Here is a 22,801-nt window from a genome sequence, read left to right on the forward strand (position 1 = left end):
GCTGTGGAGTCTTTCTAGTAAGATGAACATTGTAATGGATCATTATACTAATGACTCACATGTAGGCTGCTGTTTACCTCCATATTGGACACCAGCAATGCCACTTCCTGCTGCAAAACCCAAAATGCACAAACTACAAATGGTGGTTCTCTGAACATGCTTATGGCCAGTGCAAACAATGGCACCCAGAGAAGGCCCAATAACTGGGTTCTGATGAACCACTGTATACACCCTACTTTATTTTCAAGTATGTACAGTGGTGCAGAGGGAAGTATGGAGGTTTCCAGCCTTTTGTCCCATGAAAAAGTGCTGTATATGCTTTATCGTTTATTCATTTACATCTGTTGTTGGAGCAGAGTGCTTCTTTAAATGCTTTGGACAATATTTCGTTGCTATTATGCAGCGCTGTTTATTCTGGGAAAGCTGTAATGTAATGCACTAACATTATTCTTGATGAAATGCTTTCCTGATGTGTGATTGCTGAAAAATGACTACTCAGCATAGTAAGCATGAGTCTCTTCCCCATAATAAGCCGCCCGCTCCTTGAATTTAAAATGTGGATTTCCAGGACATTTCAAATAAGTGACACAAAAGCAATAAGCTGCAGTGAGTAATCTGTTTTTCTTCATATTTTAAGACACGTCCACAAAGTCATACACTTTTCCCATAATACATTATGTCTGCTGCTTTTCAGAAGGTTACAAAGCCAATTTTCATACAGGCCAGCGTGTCAGAGTGAGAGTGTGGATTATTCCAAGCTTTGGCTAAACTGATTAACTATATGTTTCTGTCTCGTGCCCTGTGCCATAAATATTTAAAACTGAACGCCACATTCCCTGATTATAAAAAAAAAAAAGGGCTATACATCAACCGCCATTTACACGCAAAATGTATGCTGTCTTTAAGAGCTGGTCCACACTAGGTCCGGAAACGTATCCGTGGCTGCGTTTTTCAAACCTGATGAAAAACGGAGTCCCGGATACTAATGTTCAAAGTAGCAGCCAGCCTCACCCAAGTAAAAAACGGATCCGTCTGCGTTTGCGGGGACCCGTTTTCAAAACCTGAACGGAAGGTCCGGATCTGCTGCATTTTCACGCAACGGATCAGGACCACGGATACACGCAGGGTGTAGTGAAAGCAATGAGAAAACGCATCTCCAGCTCCACAGGCAAAAAACTGATGTGAAAACGGATAGCCTGAGCTTTATGATTGGCCCAAAAAATCCTCCCACTCCTTCCTAATGATAGAGACGTTTTCTGTCAGGGAAAAACCTGAACGGAAACTGATGCAAAACTGATGCACTTTCATCAGTTTGCAGTACGGTGGGTACTTCCCCTAATCTTCCCCGGATCCGGACTGCAGTGTCCGTCCTGCAACTGTGTCTAGTGTGGACCTAGCCTAAGGACAACTGAAGTGAAAGGAATATATTTATTTCCTTTTAAACAAAACCAGTTGCCTGACATCCTGCTGATCTTTCATGCATCAGTATTGTCTGAATCCCACACCTGAAATAAGCATGTGGCAAATGCAGTCAAACATCAGATCTGCATTCTTGTTCACGATCTAGGACTAAAAGTATTAGAGGCAGAGGGTCAGCAGGGCAGCCAAGCAATTTGCAATGTTTAAAAGGAAATAAATATGGCAGCTTCCATATCCCTCTCACTTCAGGTGTCCTTTAAGGGAACGCTTTTCCTCTGCCCGTTGAAAACACTGTATAAGGGAGAGATCACAGTTATGTCTGTGGAAAACTGCATTTTTTTTTTTGCGGATAAGCTATTGTTTATAATGCATGTCATCCATGGTCAGGTGACAGCAGTTGAGTGTTGGCAATGGGAATCCAATGAGGTGTGCGATACCAGGGCTGTGGAGTCGGTACAAAAATCATCCGACTCCTCAGTTTATGAAACCTCCGACTTCATGTACCCAAAATTGCTTCGACTCCAACTACTTAGTCTAATTATTACAAAGACTATGGATTTGGTTAAAAAAAATCATCCGACTCCTCAGTTTATTGAAACCACTGACACCGACTTCAGGTATCCAAAATTACTCTGACTCCACACCCCTGTGCGATACTGCAGGAGCGGGATTTTTTTTATCCACTTTCGGGGACCACAGAGCTTAATAGCTCTTCTGAAAATGGTGAATGTGAACATTTCTGACAAACAACTGCAGCACTACAGATCACAGGTAAAAACATTTTTGCAAGGAGTTGGTTAAACAATAGTTGTCAGAAATGTGTGCACCAAATCTAACCACGCAATACAATATATAAATATATTCGATTCAATATTCTAGCAACCAGTGCTGTGGATGTACAGTGGCTTGCAAAAGTATTCGGCCCCCTTGAAGTTTTCCACATTTTGTCACATTAGTGCCACAAACATGCATCAATTTCATTGGAATTCCATGTGAAAGACCAATACAAAGTGGTGTACATGTGAGAAGTGGATCGACAATCGTACATAATTCCAAACATTTTTTACAAATAAATAACTGCAAAGTGGGGTGTATGTAATTATTCGGCCCCCTGAGTCAATACTTTGTAGAACCACCTTTTGCTGCAATTACAGCTGCCAGTCTTTTAGGGTATGTCTCTACCAGCTTTGCACATCTAGAGACTGAAATCCTTGCCCATTCTTCTTTGCAAAACAGCTCCAGCTCAGTCAGATTGGATGGAAAGCATTTGTGAACAGCAGCTTTAAGATCTTGCCACAGATTCTTGATTGGATTTAGATCTGGACTTTGACTGGGCCATTCTAACACATGGATATGTTTTGTTTTAAACCATTCCATTGTTGCCCTGGCTTTATGTTTAGGATCGTTGTCCTGCTGGAAGGTAAACCTCTGCCCCAGTCTCAAGTCTTTTGCAGTCTCCAAGAGGTTTTCTTCCAAGTTTGCCCTGTATTTGGCTCCATCCATCTTCCCATCAACTCTGACCAGCTTCCCTGTCCCTGCTGAAGAGATGCACCCCCCGTGCATGATGCTGCCACCACCATATTTGACAGTGGGGATGGTGTGTTCAGAGTGATGTGCAGTGTTAGTTTTTCGCCACACATAGCGTTTTGCATTTTGGCCAAAAAGTTCCATTTTGGTCTCATCTGACCAGAGCACCTTCTTCCACATAGTTGCGGTGTCCCCACATGGCTTGTGGCAAACTGCAAACGGGACTTTTAACAATGTTAACAATAGATTTCTTCTTGCCACTCTTCCATAAAGGCCAACTTTGTACAGTGCAGGACTAATAGTTGTCCTATGGACAGAGTCTCCCACCTGAGCTGTAGATCTCTGCAGCTCGTCCAGAGTCACCATGGGCCTCTTGACTGCATTTCTGATCATCGCTCTCCTTCTTCGGCCTGTGAGTTTAGGTGGATGGCCTTGTCTTGGTAGGTTTACAGTTGTGCCATACTCCTTCCATTTCTGAATGATCGCTTGAACAGTGCTCCGTGGGATGTTCAAGGCTTTGGAAATCTTTTTGTTGCCGAAGTCTGCTTTAAATTTTTCAATAACTTGATCCCTGACCTGTATTGTGTGTTCTTTGGACTTCACAGTGTTGTTGCTCCCAATAGTCTCTTAGACAACCTCTGAGGCCCTTACAGAGCAGCTGTATTTGTACTGACATTAGATTACACACAGGTGCACTCTATTTAGTCATTAGCACTCATCAGGCAATGTCTATAAGCAACTGACTGCACTCAGATCAAAGGGGGCCGAATAATTATGCACACACCACTTTGCAGTTATTTATTTGTAAAAAATGTTTGGAATCGTGTATGATTTCCGTTCCACTTCTCATGTGTACACCACTTTGTGTTGGTCTTTCATGTGGAATTCCAATAAAATTGATTCATGTTTGTGGCAGTAATATGACAAAATGTGGAAAACTTCAAGGGGGCCGAATACTTTTGCAACCCACTGTATCGAGTACTTGTGTGCCGTTTGCAGAAAAGTTGTTTTAGGCATCCTTGTTTTTTTGGTGTCCGGCAACCGTGGAATAGTAGCAAAAGGTAAATGTATTAAATCATTACAATTACCCATTAAATGTTTATAAATGAATTTATAATTTATGGTAAGAATTCTCCGGGAAAACCTAAAACACAAAAAAAAAAAAATCAGAGGAGTGAAAGCGCCCCAACATTGCTTTTGATTTTCTGTAGTGCACCGTACTGACATCAGACATATCAATCTGCATTTTTTAATTTTCTTAAAGGTCTTCTGGACCCAAAACTAAAGGTGCTGAATTCTGAAAGATCGTTAGGTTTAATGTTTATTGTAAGTACTGGCACTGCTTTTACAAACGTGGAAATCTGTTTTGGTTTAATTTGGTGGTTTGATTTCATTTGACATACTTGAAGTGAACTTTAAGTCAAATAAAAAAAATGAGTTTTACTCACCTGGGGCTTCCCTCAGCCCCCTGCAGCTGATCGGTGCCCTCGTAGAGTTTCCCCGATCCTTCTGGACCCGCCGGCGGCCACTTCCGGTCTCGCCATCAGCCGCCGACAGGCTGGGAACACGAATTCCCAGCCACAACAGCACCCCCTATACTGCTATTGCGGCAAGGAAAGCCGCAATGGCAGTATAGGGGGCGCTATTGTGGCTGGGAACGCGAAGAATCACTCGCGTTCCCAGCCTGTCGGCGGCTGACGGCAAAACCGGAAGTGGCCGCCGGCGGGTCCAGGAGGATCGGAGCGACTCTACATGGGCACCAATCAGCTGCAGGGGGCTGAGGGAAGCCCCAGTAAAACTCATTTTTTTTATTTGACTTAAGGTTCACTTTAAGGATGGATTTAATCTAGATAATCTCCAACTTCGTTATGCGTACACTGCTGAGTTTGGTATATTTAGGGAAGGGTTTAGGGCCCTTTTACACTTAAAGGGACTCCGAAGAGTGCCCAAATTTAAAAGAATACACTTACCTGGGGCTTCCTCCAGCTCAGGGTAGGCGGTGAGGTCCCCTGGCGTCCCCCTGGCTCGTCTCCTTCAGCCTCCGCCGACCCCGTTTTCAGCGACACCCGGGCCTGGTGTCGGCCGGCTCTTCCTAATTAATGACGCAATGCGTCATCACGGAGGCCGGCGTGACAGGTCTGCGCATGCGCAGAAAACCCGTGCATGTGATGACGCATTGCGTCATTAATCAGGAAGAGCCAGCCGACACCAGGCCCGTGTGTCGCCGGGTGATGCTGAAAACGGAGGCCGGCGGAGGCTGAAGGAGACGAGCCAGGAGGATGCCACGGGACCTCGTCACCTATCCTGAGCTGGAAGAAGCCCCAGGTAAGTGTATTCATTTAAATTTGGGCACTACTCGGAGTCCCTTTAATGCGTTTGTACATGTGTTTTCCATAATATAATTTGGTCAAGATGGATACCATTTTTAAACTCTGATGTATTTTCAGGCAAACTGTACACATACATATATACATACAGTATAAAGTGTGTGTGTGTAGTGTGTGTGTAGTGTGTGTGTACGTGTGTGTTCTGAAGTACTTGTGGGAGAAGGGAAGGGAGGGATGGTGAACCGGTTGTATTGTTGAATGCATTAATCTTTAAAATAAATACAATTTACCTTTTAAGTAAACATTTATTTTGTAGCTATACTTGCCTAGAACTGTATACAGTAGCTTTCAGGAAGTGGGTAATTTTCTTCAAAAGGCGAATAGGAACGAGAGGATCAGTGAACTGTGCAGCTAAAGAAACAAAAGTGTAAACTCCTTTCCGTGTTCCACCTTTGTCACTGCCTGTGCCACCGCTCTGTGCCATCAGCTTAAACCAGATGGAATAGAAATTAAGTTGTATTATGAGTCCAAGCATGTTTGACTCATGCAAAGTGGTGGACAAAATACCTTTTTCATCTGTACATGCTTTACATATACTTGTTAATTGCTATTAGAATTTGCGTTGTTAAATTTTGGGTTTTGTTGGGCTTTAATAATACAGCTATACAGTGGTTACTTTAAATGTTTAATAATCATGATTCCCTTTTATGCCTGATGTTGTGTTACATGTTTGATGTGACTCATGGTTGCTCCCTGCAGGGTTTGGGATGTAAACACGGGAGAGATGCTGAATACACTTATTCACCATTGTGAGGCAGTCCTGCATTTACGGTTCAATAACGGTATGATGGTCACCTGCTCCAAAGATCGCTCCATCGCAGTGTGGGACATGGCCTCGGCCACAGACATCACCCTGCGGAGGGTTCTTGTGGGTCATAGGGCTGCTGTGAATGTGGTGGACTTTGATGACAAGTACATCGTGTCTGCTTCTGGTGACAGAACTATAAAAGTAAGTCACATTTTTTTCATTCTTTTTTGTCTGTTCAATTTTTCCCAGTGCTGTTCACAGCTTTGCAAGGCATGGGTAATGATAACATTGCCTCTTGGTTTATGCTTTCTTCTTTTATAGCCCAAAGCTTGGTATGCAAACCTCAAAACCTATTGTCAACACTATATGAGAACAAAAAGGCACCGCCCACCCGTCCTCTCCGCCCATGCAGCCAATTGGCAAAGTCCCATGTAGCACCTGACGTCACATCCGGATCCCCCCTGTACACCAGACGCGGGAGGCCGGATAAAAAATTCCAGGCGTGTCTGCGTCCACTAGGGAGTATAACTTCCGACCCCACCGCCAAAAATCTGTAGTAGACACAACCACCACAACTATATGTGCCCACCACACTGCAGTGTTTAGATTTAGATTGTCGCTCAGAATGGCTATTTGTCATGAGATCTTTCAGGGTTCTTGCACGCCTGTAAGTGATCTGTGGCTTATCCGGTACCATTCCTTTGACCGACAGATCAGGATCTTTTGGATAGTGGATTCTTGATCGTTATACCGAGTAACTAAACGAACTTCCTCATTTGAGCCGACAGTAGGTTTTGACATTCCTCCTGAATCAGTTTCCTCAAAACCTATTGCCTTCAGTATTTACGTAAGTTCCGTCATCATGGTAGGGAACTGAATGCTGTGCTTTGTTTTAGATGCTTGGGTGGTAGGTGGGGGAAAAAAGTCCCTTTTAGACCCTGATTTGTGTACAAACTCCACGATTAGCTAATGTCAGAGTAATCACTTTTATAGTACCTCTTGAGCCCAGTCACTGCCAGTTTCCTGCATCAGAGGCTTTCATGGCAGTAGTCTGCATTTTTCTTAGCGCTCAGTCTCTGCCCACCACTTTGCAATCTGAACAGCAAAATGGTGCAATGCAAATAGCAGTATCCCCCCAGAGCTATCTAATTAATAAGTCCAATAAAGCCTCATACATATGTAGGAGGCAAGATGCCCAGCAGGGATTGGGACTCTATGCCCCAGGCTGATGCTGTACAGATGTGTCTCAAGCCCCCAGGCTAGTGACTCATTCTGTTACATTGCATAGAGGAGACAGAATGGCACATAAAGCGTGTCAGGTCGGGTGGAGTGAGTGAGAAGAACAGTGCTCTCTAGTGAGCCCATCCACCAGGCTGATTGGTGGCTGAGGGATTGAGGGCCGTTGTAGCTAGATTCTTGGCTGAGGCAATAGTTATTGGCTGCCTCGCATCTAGCATGTGTACAAGTATTTTTGGCTGCAGGATTCTTAATACATAAAGAGGTAACATTTGAGCATGCATGGTATGGAGCGGTTTGATCCTTGCTTCTTATTGGTTGCAAAAAAAAATTTTCAGATGACTATTTAGAGATGGTTTCAATACCTTTGGCAGTTGACCATCTGACTTGTGGGAAAATCCACCATGTTCAATCCTCTTTGCTCTTGAGCCATGTCAGCTGACAAGCTGTAGTGATGATGCGATCACCCAAATAACTGCCATTCGCAAAATGCAACAAAATAAACATAAACTGTGGATGTTGTAAAGTGTGAATTTCTCATTTCAGTGGCCTGGCTACCGAGCCATGAGCACCATTGCAGATTTTGTACCCTCCATTCCCTCCTTCTCGCAACACAGAATATATAAAAGTTGCATTATACGGATCACCAGTTCCTGTTTTCCATGTGTGAGAGAGGCGTAAGCAGGGGAGGGCAACAGTTTACTAATGATTACAACATGTAACGCACATACAGAGGTGATGACTACCCAGAACCTGTAGGAAGGTCTTAGATGGGTCCTCTGGCTCAGGGGCCTAGGTGTGATCGCAACCTCTACATCCCACTACGCTACTGTCACATCTGTTCTCTGTGATAATAGACTTCTGATGAGGTGTGTATTAAACAGTTTAACTTACCAGGTATTGAAACTATTCTGTGCATGCTGCAGAGTACTGTTGGTGTCTAAATGTTGCACCACGTAGTTCAGATCCCGAACATACGCATTCACACACCCACAGGAAGTATGAGAGTTAAATGAAACGCACCCCGAATATTCGCCTTTTGGTGCTGAATGTGTGTGTTGAATCAGAGCACCAACACTACTGCAGAGTATGTGCTTCTGTATTAGGTTTGGTTCACACTATACTACAGCCACAATGCGGACAGTCTCAGCAGATGTGCAATCTGCTTTGTCCATCCATACAGTTATGGTGTCCGTTGTAGCGGACATGTCATAGGTAGCATGCCATCTATGACATGTCCGTTTGGCCTCTGGAAAAGTTGTGTATTGGCGAGATTTTGCATTGTGCTACCACAACAGACGTGATTGAACAGCTACTATAAATAACATAGGACTTGTCCACTGCAGCCAACTGTCCTATTCCATTGTGTAGTATGAACCTAACCTTACTTTGATAAACAGCCTTACTTGGATATTTTAGACGTGATCTGTGGAATTGTTGATTTCTCTTTCTCAAAGTTGCTGTTCAACAGTCCTGCTTATCCTGTGACTTTAGCATTTACGGTAGTCTGTCAATGTATGTTAGACCTTAAATTTACATTGCTCAACATCAAGCGCAAATTTCACTGAATCTGAGTATTAACTGTGTTGCAGCCACAATCACTTTATACTATTCAATGCAGCTGTTGATCATGAAACATCAAATAGCGTATCATTGCTTTCAGTTTGGTTATAAAAAGACATGTTTCAAGTCACAATGAATGCTAGGGTGACCATGCGTCCTCTTTTCCCCGGACAGGTCCTCTTTTTCAGACCTGTCCGGGGCATCCGGCCGGTTTTTTGAAATGCCCGGGGAAGAGCTCACATAGGGGCGGCCAGTATATAGGCGAGGCACGGCACGCTCCCCGCTTGGGGCCTCACACTGCGGGAGGGGGCCTCGCTCTGCTGCTGCTGGCGGCGGGCGGACACCGGGCGGCGGGTGTGCGGGCACCTGGCGGAACAGCGGGAGAGAGAATTTCCCACTTACCTTCCTCGATCCTGCCAGCTACTATCTACTTCCTGTCCCGGCGTCTGTCGGTATGGTAACAGCGCCCCCTGTGATGACGTAACCGCCTGTCATCACAGGGGGAGCTCTTACCAATGTGACGCGCGCCGGGAGAGGCTGAAGATAGAAGTTCTCTGCAGGATCCAGGCAGGTAAGTGGAAACTTCTCTCCCCGCCGCTGCGCACACCCTCCTGGCCATACGGGGGGGGGGGGGGGGGGGGGTGGCATCTACCTATCTAACCTATCTAACCTACCCTGAGGGCATATACCTATCTAACCTACCCTGAGGGCATATACCTATCTAAGCTATACTGGGGGCATATACCTATGTAATCTGTACTGGGGGCATATACCTATCTAAGCTATACTGGGGGCATATACCTATCTAAGCTATACTGGGGGCATATACCTATCTAAGCTATACTGGGGGCATATACCTATCTAAGCTATACTGGGGGCATATACCTATCTAAGCTATACTGGGGGCATATACCTATCTAAGCTATACTGGGGGCATATACCTATCTAAGTTGTACTGGGGGCATATACCTATCTAAGCTATACTGGGGGCATATACCTATCTAAGCTATACTGGGGGCATATACCTATCTAAGCTATACTGGGGGCATATACCTATCTAAGCTATACTGGGGGCATATACCTATCTAAGCTATACTGGGGGCATATACCTATCTAAGCTATACTGGGGGCATATACCTATCTAAGCTATACTGGGGGCATATACCTATCTAAGCTATACTGGGGCCATATTCCTATCTAAGCTATACTGGGGGCATATACCTATCTAAGCTATACTGGGGGCATATACCTATCTAAGCTATACTGGGCCCATATTCCTATCTAACCTATACTGCGGACATATACCTTGTCCGCACATTTGTGGGGAAATCTGCTGCCAATCTCATTGCATTTTGTGGAGAAATTTTCTGCGAATCTGATTGCATTTTGTGGTTGGCCGACCCTGCACCATGTGGTCTGGAAAAAATAAAAAAACTGCCCTCCATGCCCACGAAGTTGGACAGCACACTGCTAAGGTCTTGTATATTTGGCCCCACCCATGACCACGCCCACATGCTGTTGTGATCGTCCTCTTTTTTGGAAATCAAAATATGGTCACCCTAATGAATGCCCACAATACTTAAACAACCACCATTGCATGCACCCACTTGGGATGATCAATGAGATGCAAATATTTCCGAGTTCATGCAGGATTATTTAAATTGTTATGCAAATATATGCAGCTTGAAAATGGACCACCCAGGTTTAACTACTTACTGCACCAGGTGCAGTATAATCACGTCCTGGGAAACTTCATTTGAAGTCCCAGGGCCGCGAAAATTAGTCAGTGGGAGCGGGCAGCTGCCGCTCGCGCTACCGATACCACCGGTTAGCTGGGACATGAATGAAGTCCCCAATTCAATGAACGCCGGTGTCTAAAAGAAAATACATAAATAGTTACCTTAGGGACTGAACTTTTTTTAATAGGTATATCAAGGAGGTATATTACTGTAATTTTTAATTTGCAGGCTTATAAATAGCAATAGACGCAAAATTTAAAAAAAATCACCTTTATTTCCAAATAAAATATTGGTGCCATACATTGTACTAGGGAAAAAAATTTAAATGTTGCAATAACCGGGACAAATGGGCAAATAAAATGTGTGAGTTTTATCCACACTAGAAGTTTTATTTTAACACTATTTAGGCTGAAAAATGAGAAATAATTATTTTTTTTCTTATTATTCCAATTAAAATGTGTTTAGAATAAAATAATTCTTAGCATAATGTACCTCCGCACAAACAATCCGAATAGGAGTACAGGTAATATAAACAATTTATATTACATAATCTACCTCCCAAAGAAATCCTAATTGGTGGTAAAAAAAACAAGATATAGATCATGTTGCTGTGATTAATTTATTGTCGAAAGAAAGGGACTGGTGAAAATTGCTCTGGTCCTAAAGGGGAAAACCCTTCAGTGGTCAAGTAGTTAAATTGATTGGTCCATTTTCAATCTGCATATATTTGCATAAAAAGTTAGAGAATCCCGCATGAACTCGGAGTATTTGCCTCTCATTAATCACCCCTAGCACCCACAAACATGCACACACACACTTCATCTCCCCACACGCACCCATTTTTTAAACTTTTTCCCTCCAGTGAGCACACACATACACACAAAACACACCGTTTTCTGGGAAATTTGGGCACCGCCATAGGCGCCAATTCAAATATCGTTTTTTAAGGGCAAATTTAGGCACCCAAAAATTACCTTTGTTCTGCTTTTTCGACGGATTGGAGTGGGGGTGCGATGGTTAAGGTTAGCCATGTGATGGGTGGTTAAGGTTAGCTGTGGATGCTTAAAGGGAACCTAAACCCTTGAAAAAAAAATTAGTTTCATTTACCTGGGGCGTCTACCAGCCCCAAGCAGCCATCCTGTGCCCTCGCAGCCAAGATCGTGTTGACGTCTGCAATAGTGTCCTGCACCTTCGGGAATGCGTGCAAGGATATGCGTTGGCGGGCGACCGGCCAACTCAGTCGGCAAGAACGAAACTAGCTGGTAGCGGGGGACCCAAGGATCTATCATGGCTGCGAGGGCACAGGGTGGCCCTCCTGCAAGTCCTGCAGGTAAGTGAAACTCATTTTTTTCAAAAGGTTTAGGTTTCCTTTAAGGTTATATGTGGGGTGGGTGGTTAAAGTTAGGCATTGGTAAAGGTAGGTTTCAGTGTGAGTATAGTGTTTAATATAGCTGGTGAAGCCAAAAAACTCATTACGGCTTCACCTGATGCCCTTTTTTCATAAATTTAGTATAGGAACTCTGTAGGTAAATTATCTTGAAAGTCAGCCCACCCAAAATGGAGAAACTTTTCATAGATGGTTTAGCCACGTTATTGGAATGGTTACCATGTGTCATACCTGTGTTTAGCAGATTCCACTTTTTTGTCACTAGGTATGGAACACGAGTACGTGTGAATTTGTTCGTACGCTTAACGGTCACAAGAGGGGCATTGCTTGCCTACAGTATCGGGACAGACTGGTTGTAAGCGGCTCTTCAGATAATACTATAAGGTAAGATACTCTTTGTCCACTTATGGTACATGGAATGTGCTTTAGTGTAATCCCAAGAAGTTTATATTAACAAACAGACAGACATGTGACAGCGCTCAAGGATGCACCTGAAATGCAAGCTAACAGAGGCAATGCAGAGCCCCTCTGGAACTAAATACATGCCCTGAATGCAAAACAGATGCAAATTATTTAGATTGTAAGCTCGCAAGGGCAGGGCTCTCATCCTTTTGTGTCATGGACTGTTATTAATTTAATTGCTTGCACACTGTTAGACATTTATACATTTTAGTCATCATGTTAAATCAAATTGTAATCAGCAGTGCTGTATCTTGTATCAGTGTTCATATCAGATGTATATCATTGTCTGTATCATTATGTATCCCTTGTTTGTTTTCTTACATTGTACAGCGCCACAGAATATGTTGGCGCTTTATAAATAAATAATAATAATAATAAAATGATGTGCTAATTGTAATCTAAAAATGTTGAAAGTGGATGTGAAGCAGTGAATGCAGCTAGCCACTAGTATACTTTCGCTCAGTTTGCGCAGTGGGTGACATGGCAGCGCTTTCAAGCAAAACTTATACCTGAATGATTTATCTGCATTGATGTGCAGAGCTCCAATAACTGGACTATATTACACAACTAGCACTCACTACAAGCAAAAAGGGGTGTTAGCTTCAGTGATAATGTGTGCACAAATTATTACCAAATAGACTTCCCCACGGTGGTGACGTACCCCCTCTGGGAAAACCTGACACTAGTGTAACGATAAAAACATAATATTCCTCGTGCTGCTTATCATAAATGGTGTACACATTTCATAAAACAGACAGATGTTTATATTCTGGGACTTCAAGATTGGATAATAAAATAATAGTAACTTCACAAGGGCATTGAACTGGTCACAGGATCATTCCTTACAACAGAAGGATCTTTAAAGATAAACTGTAGTGAAAATGATGTAATGAATAAAATTGCTTATTTTTTTACAATATTATTTATTATTTAGTCAGCGTTTGCTCATTCTAAAATCTTTTTAAATCCCTATTTACATTTGGAAAATGATCACAGGTGGCCACATCTTTAATCTTGTCAGGTGTATCTCGGAAGAATGTTTACTGGATGTTCTGAAGCCAGTACAAAATATTATACCGTGTCTTCCAGAATGCTCTGTGTATTGCTAAACAGCCTAGGCTACACCTCACTAGAAGAGTGGGTTACATACCAATATACAGCAATATATAGATACAGGAAGTGTCTGCTACTGAAACCAAGAAAATGACCGGAAAAGTGAATCATTTATTGCATTCTACTGTCACTACAGTGCCTCTTTAACTATTTTGACCAGAATTAGAGCTGGTTCACATTCAGCATTGCTCAGTGCTGTGATAAATCGTTCCCTATGGGATCATTCTGACTGCAGAGTTTTCGGTTTGCAGAAATCGCAAACGTGCTGCATGCAGCATGTTGGGGGTAATCAGGATGAGATTAGTGTTCACTTGAATTAGAATTGCAAATGTTAAATTTTGTGCCACACGATTCGTGATTTCCCAAATCTGGCAAGCTCAAGTAAAGAGCATTGCTACTTTTAAATACTCCTTAAGGGGGAACTTCAGCCTAAACAAACATACTGTCTTTAAGTTACATTAGTTATGTTAAATAAAATAGGTAATATAATCTCTTACCCACCCTGTTTTAAAAGAACAGGCAGATATTTGTGATTTCATGGGGGCAGCCATCTTTTTTCATGGGGGCAGCCATCTTTTTGGTTGAAAGGAGGTGACCGGGAGCATGAGACACAGTTCCAACTGTCCTGTGTACTGATCACCCCTCCCTGCTGCTCGCGCTAGGCTTCAAATCTCAAATTCAAAATAAAAAACTAATTTGAGCTAAAACAGCTGAACAAGAACAACATCAGAAATTCCGTCATGCTTTGCACAGAATCTGGGAAAATGCCCGGGCAGTTTTCTTCTGTGCAGCTAAAAATAAGGCTTGGGTAAGAAAAACAAAGTTCTGATGCTGTGAAACTGTTAAAGAAACACCAGGCCTTTTTCAATGCTGCTGAGTAGATTTTTAGTCTGGAGGTTCACTTTAAAGTGCTTTGATTAGACAATTTTTTATTCTTAGTTTAGTTAGATTCAAATATTATTGTTTTCATTCTGAATAGTTTGTATGCCGCTCGCTGCTGCATCCAGCATCCTTTCCAAGCCTCTTAATCCCATGTTGCTGAAGAATAAAGATTTTATATCCCACTTTTGTCAACAGTGGGAGTTATAACCAATTATTAATAACACAGCAGGAAAAAAAAGTTTGAATCTTTACTGGGAAGCAGCCAGTGCATTTCTTGAGGGAGCTGTTATTTCCTACTCAATATCTAAGCGGACAGAAAATACACAGTCAGTAATAAACAGTGAGGCAGTTGATTGTGCTGAATGATAAATGGGAAAATCTGCATGGACATCCAAAGATAAACAGCACCACACAACAGCAGAGAAATCAAACAACTTTATAAATGCTTCAGAACAACAGTGATGTTTAATATATAGAGCGGTCTTTCTTGGTAATATAAACTGGTAAAATCCTGTGAAAATAAGTGTCAGTTTCACAATGCTGGATAAATCTCTAAAAGTGCAAAAGAGGTGAAAGAGAGTGAAACAGGAAAAAAACAGGCAAAACAGGCAAGTGGATTTTTGATTTGTATTCCTCTTGGACGTATCGACTAGTGAATGGCCACCTTTAGTGTTTTCAGGGAGTGATTCAAAATGCATTCGATGGAGAAGGTTGCTCTTGAAGCCATGAAGCTCTTTTTTTTAAAGGGGAACTGAAGAGAGAGGTATATGGAGGCTGTCATGTTTATTTCCTTTTAATCAATACCAGTTACCTGGCGGCCCTGCTGGTCTATTTCTCTGCAGTAGTATCTGATTAAAACCAGAAACAAGTATGCAGCTAGTCTTGTCAGATCAGACTTATAAGTCTGAACCACTGAAACACCTGGTCTGCTGCATGCTTGTTCAGGGGCTATGGCTAATAGTATTAGAGGCAGAGGATCAGCAGGGCTGCCAGGCAACTGGTATTGTCTAAAAGGAAATAAACATGACAGCCTCCATATACCTCTCTCTTCAGTTCCCCTTTAAGGTCAAGATGGCTGTTTCCACAGCTTTTTTTTTTTTTTTTTTTTTTTTTTTCATTGTCAAAGTTTTTTTTTTTTTTTTTTATTGGAGAAGGAAATTAAATTCAGCATAAAGTACAAACATTCGCATATACAGGAATATAGTACAAAGAGCATGTACAACTTTATCCATTAATTATTATTATTATTATTATTCTATAGTGCCAGCATATTCCGCATTGCATTACAAAGCACAATACAATGACAAGGAGAACATAGGAACAACCAAAAAATGGACAGCAGAGTCTCAAGCAGCACAAGTATTGCAACAAAAACAGTAAACATTAGCAGGATGACATTAATGCACTTAGGCCTTAATTCATCAAGCATTAACGCATTTCGTAATGCAGAAAACAGCTGATTTTTCTGAGCCTTAAGGAAAGTGTCAATTTATCAAGGCTGTTACCGCATGGAAAGCTGAAATTACCGAGCAGTGAGGTAAATTATCGATCTGTGCAGTAAATACCTCAACACGTCAGTAAATGTCAATTCATCAAGATTACAGCATGTGGTAAAGGCAAGTAACCTACTTGACAATCACCCGCAGCTCTCCTTTGTTGGAAACCGTGTGGAATAGCCGTGACTCACACAAGCAGTGAGGGATGAGCTATGACTGACGATACTAACAGCTCCTGTCTCCTGCAAGTCCTGCTGGTCTGACATCGATAGGTTGCGAAGGCTTGTCGGCAGGGTCCAGCTTTTCTACCCCTAGGCAGCGAGCAGAGAGAACAGAACAAAAGTGGTTCCCCCTGCCTCCCTGCGGTAATTTACCTCACTGCTCAGTAATTTCAACTTTCCATGCGGTAACAGCCTTGATAAATTGACACTTTCCTTAAGGCTCAGAAAAAACAGCTGTTTTCTGCATTACCAAATGCGTTAATGCTTGATGTTTAACCTTTTAGGTTCCTGTTTGCAGATGCAGAGTAGCTAGTGGGGAAATCACCTAAGCATGGCATGTGATGTCTCCTGGAAGTTCATCTAAGCTGTGGCAATTAAATAAAATGTTAAAGTGGATCCGAGGTGAACTTTTACTCATTGCATAATTGTGTTCCTTTCCTATTGTTTATAGGACATTCCTCAGGCCAAATACTTTTTTGTTTTTGTTTTAATACTCTAATTCCCTATAAACTAAATAAACCACACCCACGGGTTTTCAGAGAGCCTTGGCAGTAGCAAGGGCTCATGGGAGCTCAGTCTGGGCAGGGGGAGGGGGAGGTGTTACTAGCCATTGATTTCAAAGGCAGAGGGGAGGAGGGGGGATTCGTTTTTTTCACAGTTTGAGTGCTGATGGTGCAGATAAGCTTGCCTCTGTGTAATGTTTACAAACAACATGCCTGCTGTCATTGTATCACATAAAGAAATAATAATTTTCAATTAAAGCTGTTTGCAGCTAGATTTGCTGTGTAAACTATCTAAACTTTAGATAAGATATATAGACAAGTTACTTGTTATAGTTCGTTTTTCATCTCGGATCCGCTTTAAGAAAGACTAATGGACAGATTCAGCGTGAGCAGAGGGAGTATAACAAACAAGTACATTCTAAAAGGATGTGGGGAAGCCTCTTACTATTGTAATGCCTATACTGCATGGAACAGCTTGTAACAACACAGAAACACTCCACACTGCTCTGCTAACAGGTTTTTTTGATATGAAGCATTAGTATTTCGGTAAATTATAGAACTTCTACCGCACCTGTGAAAATATTGGTGAATTGGAAAAAAAAATCTAAAATACCGATGGTGCTATTTTACTGACTTTTTTTTTATCAAGCAACCTTTGATGAATTAAAGCCCTTGTGTAGGACAGTATTACAATTTACCACAACAGAGGGAAACAAGTTCATAGAGTGAAGGGAAAAGCCCATGTAATATTATTGGGGGAAGGACACACGGTTCAAATTAAACAATAAGTGTTATAGATTAGCATTGTTGAGCCAGCAATCCCATATTTCTCAGGACGTCTTTCAGGACAGCACCCCCTCTTGAGACTTGTCTCTCCTCCCCACAACTGGACAGGAAGCTAAAAGATAAAAAATTTGCATAGCAGATATGCAGCAGCATAAATACCCCCCAGCTCACCTAAAGCCCTCAGTTGTTTTTCTGTCCCGGACGGAACGCGTGGAGATCCTCCGCAAGTGCCATCATTGTCAGGCGGCAGGGGCAGCGTTGTTACTGGCTGCAGTTGGAGCTGGTCAGGGGAGCTCGGGCAGTGTGGAGGAGGCTTCTCCCAACTTGGCAGCATCTATATACGCGCATGGGCGCGCAAAGGAAGTTCCGGCCATATACCGGAAGTGCGTCACGCGCTGCGTCCCGCGTGACCGGAAGTAGGAAGCGCCATCTGCAGGGGCAATTCGGCGCACCTGGATCGATCCTAGGCAATCAGGTAAATTACCCAACACTATTTAAATGTGTAGCAGTACATGTTCCCACTTTCTGGCAACATGGAGGACGCTGCAGGCCCTGCTCCGCTGCAATCTGCCGAGTCTGGCGCTGAACCCTCTCTGGTAAGCGGCACAGGGGTGCTCTAATACCGGGGGTATATATATATATATATATATATATATATATATATATATATATATTCATGGGTGTTGGGGTGGTGCTGTCTAAGAACTTCGCTCATTTAGGCCATATTCTGCTTTATTGCAGCCTAAAAAGCATAAATCAAGTTCCTAGCACCATACCATTCATCATCTGCATCTGCTTCTACATCTTCTTCTAAGGGGGAAATGTCCATTATGTAATGCAAAGATGTCCTCTTCCTCAAACCGGAAATTATGTCACCATTGCACTGATAAAATAGTGAAAAATGAATCTCCTGTGATATTTAAGGATCTAATGGGATGAATGAGATCAGAAATGACCACAGCTATTAAGGAAATCAAGGATTCCGCCATAGCATCATCATCATCCTCTACCCCGGGCCCTCTGGAAACGCAGCAAGTTGCACAGCCTGAGGATCCTATTCCTCCTCCAGGATCCCCTCCAGTTTCCTTAGTTCCCACAGCAGTTTCTAGGAAGAGAAGGGCTGAGGAATCAGTGGGATCTGAATTATCTGAGGGAGAGTTAGAAATTTCATCTTTTGAGGAAATTTCTGAGGATGAGGGGGGAGAAAGATCTGGCAAAAATCAAAAATTTGCTTTTTCACCTGATCTTATTAATGATCTATTATCTGCCATGCATAATACTATGGGCATCGAGACAGAGAAGAAATCTCTATCTCAGTTGGATCAAATGTATGAGAGCTTATCTGATCCTCATTCCTCGGTTATCCCGATTCATTCTTCCCTAAAAAATATGATAAGAAAGGAGTGGGATAACCCTGAGAAACGGGCCTTTTGGCCAAGGACCCTTAACAGGCGGTACCCTTTTTCCGCTGAGGATCAGAAATTCTGGGGTCCCTCTCCGAAACTTGATCCAGCTTTGTCTAGAGTTTCAAAAAAATACAGATTTACTCCTTGAGGACTTCGGGCACCTCAAGGACCCGATAGACAAAAAGACAGATAGGCCTCAATTCACTAAGCTTATCTCCTGTCTTTAATAACTCTTCTAGAGTTGTTACCATGGTGATAAGGCATGTAGTATTCAGGAAACATTTTACCTCAGGCAAACCTAAAGTTAACTCTTCTGTCTTTAAGTTAACTCTTCAATCCTTAAAATAACTCCAGAGTTAAAGACAGGCTGTTTATTAACTGCACGTGAAAATAACTACAGAGGAGGTAAATTAACTACAGATGAGGTAAAATAACTACAGAGCAGGTAACTTAACTACAGAGGAGGTAACTTAAGGAATGAAGAGATAAGATAACTCTCTCTTATGTGGAGGTAAGTTTTCTCTTGCCTTATTATCTCCAGCATGATCTTAGTGAATTGAGGCCATAATCTTCTAAGGAGAGCGTGGGAGTCCTCCTCACTTACGTTCAAACCGGCAGTGGCTTCTACGGCTGTAGGTAGATCCCTTAGAACCTGGTTAATGGAGACTCAACATAAAATCGCCACAGGAGTACCTAGAGAGGAAATCTTAAAGGATTTTCCTAACCTGTTTAATGCCACTAATTATATGACTGATGCAGCAGACGACACAGTGAAACTTACTGCCAGGACTACTGCATTTTTCAATTCGGCTTGACGTGGAGTGCGGATCAAAACATGGAAGGGAGACAATTCCTCCAAAGCCAAACTATGTGGAATTCCTTGTGAGGGAGAATTGTTGCTCGGGTCTAAGCTAGACGAGACATTAGAGAACTGCTGACGTCAAGAAGAACTTTCCTGTTAGGAGAGTTTTTCCGTCTAAATGGTTCCTTTCGTTCCAACACAAAGCCAGAGTCTGATAATAAGTCCACTACCAAGAAAAGATGGGCCCCCTATAAAGTACAAAAGGGTAAACCAAACTTTACCACTCATTCTTCTACCCAGGCTAATAAGCAATGACTCCAGCATCCCAGTGGGGGGAAGGATTACCCACTTTTACGAGAGATGGCAGGAAACATTTCAAAAGTATTCCTGGTAAAAAAGCCTCAGGGAGAGTTTCGATTTATCCTGAATCTAAAGGAATTAAACAAGTCAATAAAATACAGAAGATTTCGAATGGACAATATTTACTCTGTGATAACTCTCTTACAGAAAGATTGTTTCCTAGCATCTCTGGACTTAAATGATGCATACCTGCATGTTCCAATTCATCTAAACTCACAACAATTTCTCAGATTCGCAGTGCACCTAGAGGGAAAGGTAAGACACTTCCAGTTTAATGCTCTACCTTTCGGCATCTCTTCTGCTCCCTGGCTCTTCACAAAGATTCTGTCAGAAGTATTAGCAGTTATCAGGGGCAGGTCCATATCTGTTCTTAGTTATCTGGATGATTTATTGATTTGGGGACAGTCTAGAGACTCAGTGTTATTACAGCTAGAATCTACTATGGCCTTATTGCAGTCACTAGGATGGCTTATTAACTGGTCTAAATCATCCCTAATTCCTTCCCAGCTCATGGAATTTTTAGGATTCAATATTTCCACTACTAGTGAAAAGCTTTTATTACCAGACAGAAAGGTTTCTGCAATACTTAATGCTCTTTCTTCTTTCCAGCAGGCCCACTACATCTCCCTCAGAAAAGCAATGGCGGTTCTGGGACTCCTAACTTCTGCCTTTCCGGCCATTCAGTGGGGTCAATTCCATGCCAGGACTTTGCAAATTTGGATCCTGACCGAATGGAACAGGGATCTAAAATTTCTAGACAAGAAAGTATTCATTCCTTACAATGTAAAGGTCTCACTCATGTGGTGGAAAGATCTCACACATCTATCAGAAGGTCGGCTGTGGCATTATCCATCTCAGTCAGTGATAACAACGGACGCCAGTCTGTGGGGTTGGGGAGCACACATGGATGGTCGTCCATCAAACAGCAGGGAACTTCAGGCTGTATGGTTGGCTCTACAAAACTTCAGTCAAGACATAAAGCGGTGTCACGTGCTGATAAGAACAGACAACAGCAGCGTGGTAGCTTACCTAAATCGTCAGTCAGGGACAAGGAATTCATTACTGTGGTCCCAAACCAGACAAATTCTGAATTGGGCAGAAAGGAATCTAATGTCCATAAAGGCCCGACATCTAAAGGGTACAGCCAACCAGTTGGCGGACTTCTTAAGCAGGTCTCCTCTGAAGCAGGACGAGTGGTCCCTAAATCCGGCAGTATTTCAGGAAATCAGGGATCGATGGGGGTCCCCGGAAGTGGACCTATTTGCCAACAAGGACAATACCAAGTGTCAAAAGTTCTGCTCACTACGTCCCCTAGACAAACCTTGGGCAGTGGATGCTTTTTCAATAAATTGGGGAACACAGCTGATGTACAGCTTTCCCCCAATATCACTCCTTCCACAGGTTCTGAACAAAATTGTACAGGATCAAGCTCACATGATCCTGATAGCCCCTTGTTGGCCGAAGAGGCAGTGGTTCACGTTGTTACAGAAATTGACAGTATGTCAGCCAATTACTCTTCCGAATCGACAGGACCTACTACAGCAGGGCATAGCCTTTCACCCAAACCTTCAACTTCTTCACCTTACAGCATGGAAGCTGAGTGGAGAATCTTAAAGGCAAGAGGATTCTCGGATAAGTTATCCGAAACCCTAATACAATGTCGTAAAAAAGTAACTAGGAATATTTATAATAAGACATGGACAGTATATTTAAATTGGTGTAAAGAGAAATCTTTAGATCTATCTTTATCTACGTCAGTGCTTGAATTTCTTCAACAGGGATTACAAAAAGGATTGAGTGTCAGTACCTTGAAGGTTCAGACATCTGCAATCAGTGTCTTCCTGGAAAGGAAACTGGCAGCAGAGGAATACTTTATCAAATTTTTTTCAAGCTTTGAAAAGAATTCGGCCAGTAGTTCGCTCTCGAATTCCCTCATGGAACTTAAATACTGTTCTCCAGGCTATGTGTGAACCACCATTCGAACCCCTAAAAGAGATATCCGATAAATTTCTTTCTTTAAAAACCGCCTTTTGTTGGCCATTACATCAGCCAGGAGAATTGGAGAACTTCAGGCTTTATCGATTCAAGAACCATACTGTATTATTTCAGACGATCGAATTACACTGAAATTAGACAGCGCATTTCTCCCTAAGGTGGTATCTAAATTCCACAGGTCTCAGGAGATATTTCTACCTTCTTTTTGTGCTAATCCGACCAATGAGAAGGAAAAACGTCTACACTGTCTGGATGTGAGAAGATGTATAATTCATTACCTTGAAAGAACTAAGGAGTGGAGAAAATCTGATTCAATGTTGATATTATTTGGGGGAATATCTAGAGGGAAACAGGCCTCCAAAGCTACATTGGCCAGATGGATTAAAGAAGCTATTACTACTTCTTACAGATCTCAGGGTAAAATACTTACTACTTCAATCAAGGCTCATTCAACAAGAGGTGTATCCACATCCTGGGCAGAGAAGGCTGGTGCATCCATCGAACAGATTTGCAGGGCGGCCACTTGGTCCAGTCAAAATACTTTTGTCAGGCACTACAGGCTTAATGTCTTATCCAGTGCAGACTTAAGTTTTGGCAGAAGGGTTCTACATGCAGTCGTCTTACCCTAAGATTTCATCTTGTCTATCTCTCAAGAGGGGGTGCTGTCCTGAAAGACGTCCTGGGAAAGACCACATTTACTTACGGTAAAGTCTTTTCCAGTAGTCTGAAGGACAGCACCCCTGCGACCCACCCAGTGTGGGAAGTATTA

The 22,801-nt window shown here is 42.6% G+C and overlaps 1 protein-coding gene across 6 annotated transcripts in view; it reads left to right on the forward strand.

Annotated features, from left to right (window-relative positions):
* BTRC (beta-transducin repeat containing E3 ubiquitin protein ligase) overlaps positions 1–22,801 on the forward strand; it is a 312,139-nt gene that overhangs the window by 248,417 nt on the left and 40,921 nt on the right. For all 6 annotated transcript variants that reach the window (XM_068255591.1, XM_068255593.1, XM_068255594.1 and 3 more), the window contains 2 exons: positions 6,033–6,282; positions 12,272–12,390. In XM_068255591.1, coding sequence (XP_068111692.1) covers positions 6,033–6,282; positions 12,272–12,390 — 369 coding nt within the window. The remainder of the gene's footprint in view (positions 1–6,032; positions 6,283–12,271; positions 12,391–22,801) is intronic.

Source organism: Hyperolius riggenbachi, chromosome 10 (genome assembly GCF_040937935.1).
Source record: "Hyperolius riggenbachi isolate aHypRig1 chromosome 10, aHypRig1.pri, whole genome shotgun sequence".
NCBI lineage: Eukaryota > Metazoa > Chordata > Amphibia > Anura > Hyperoliidae > Hyperolius > Hyperolius riggenbachi.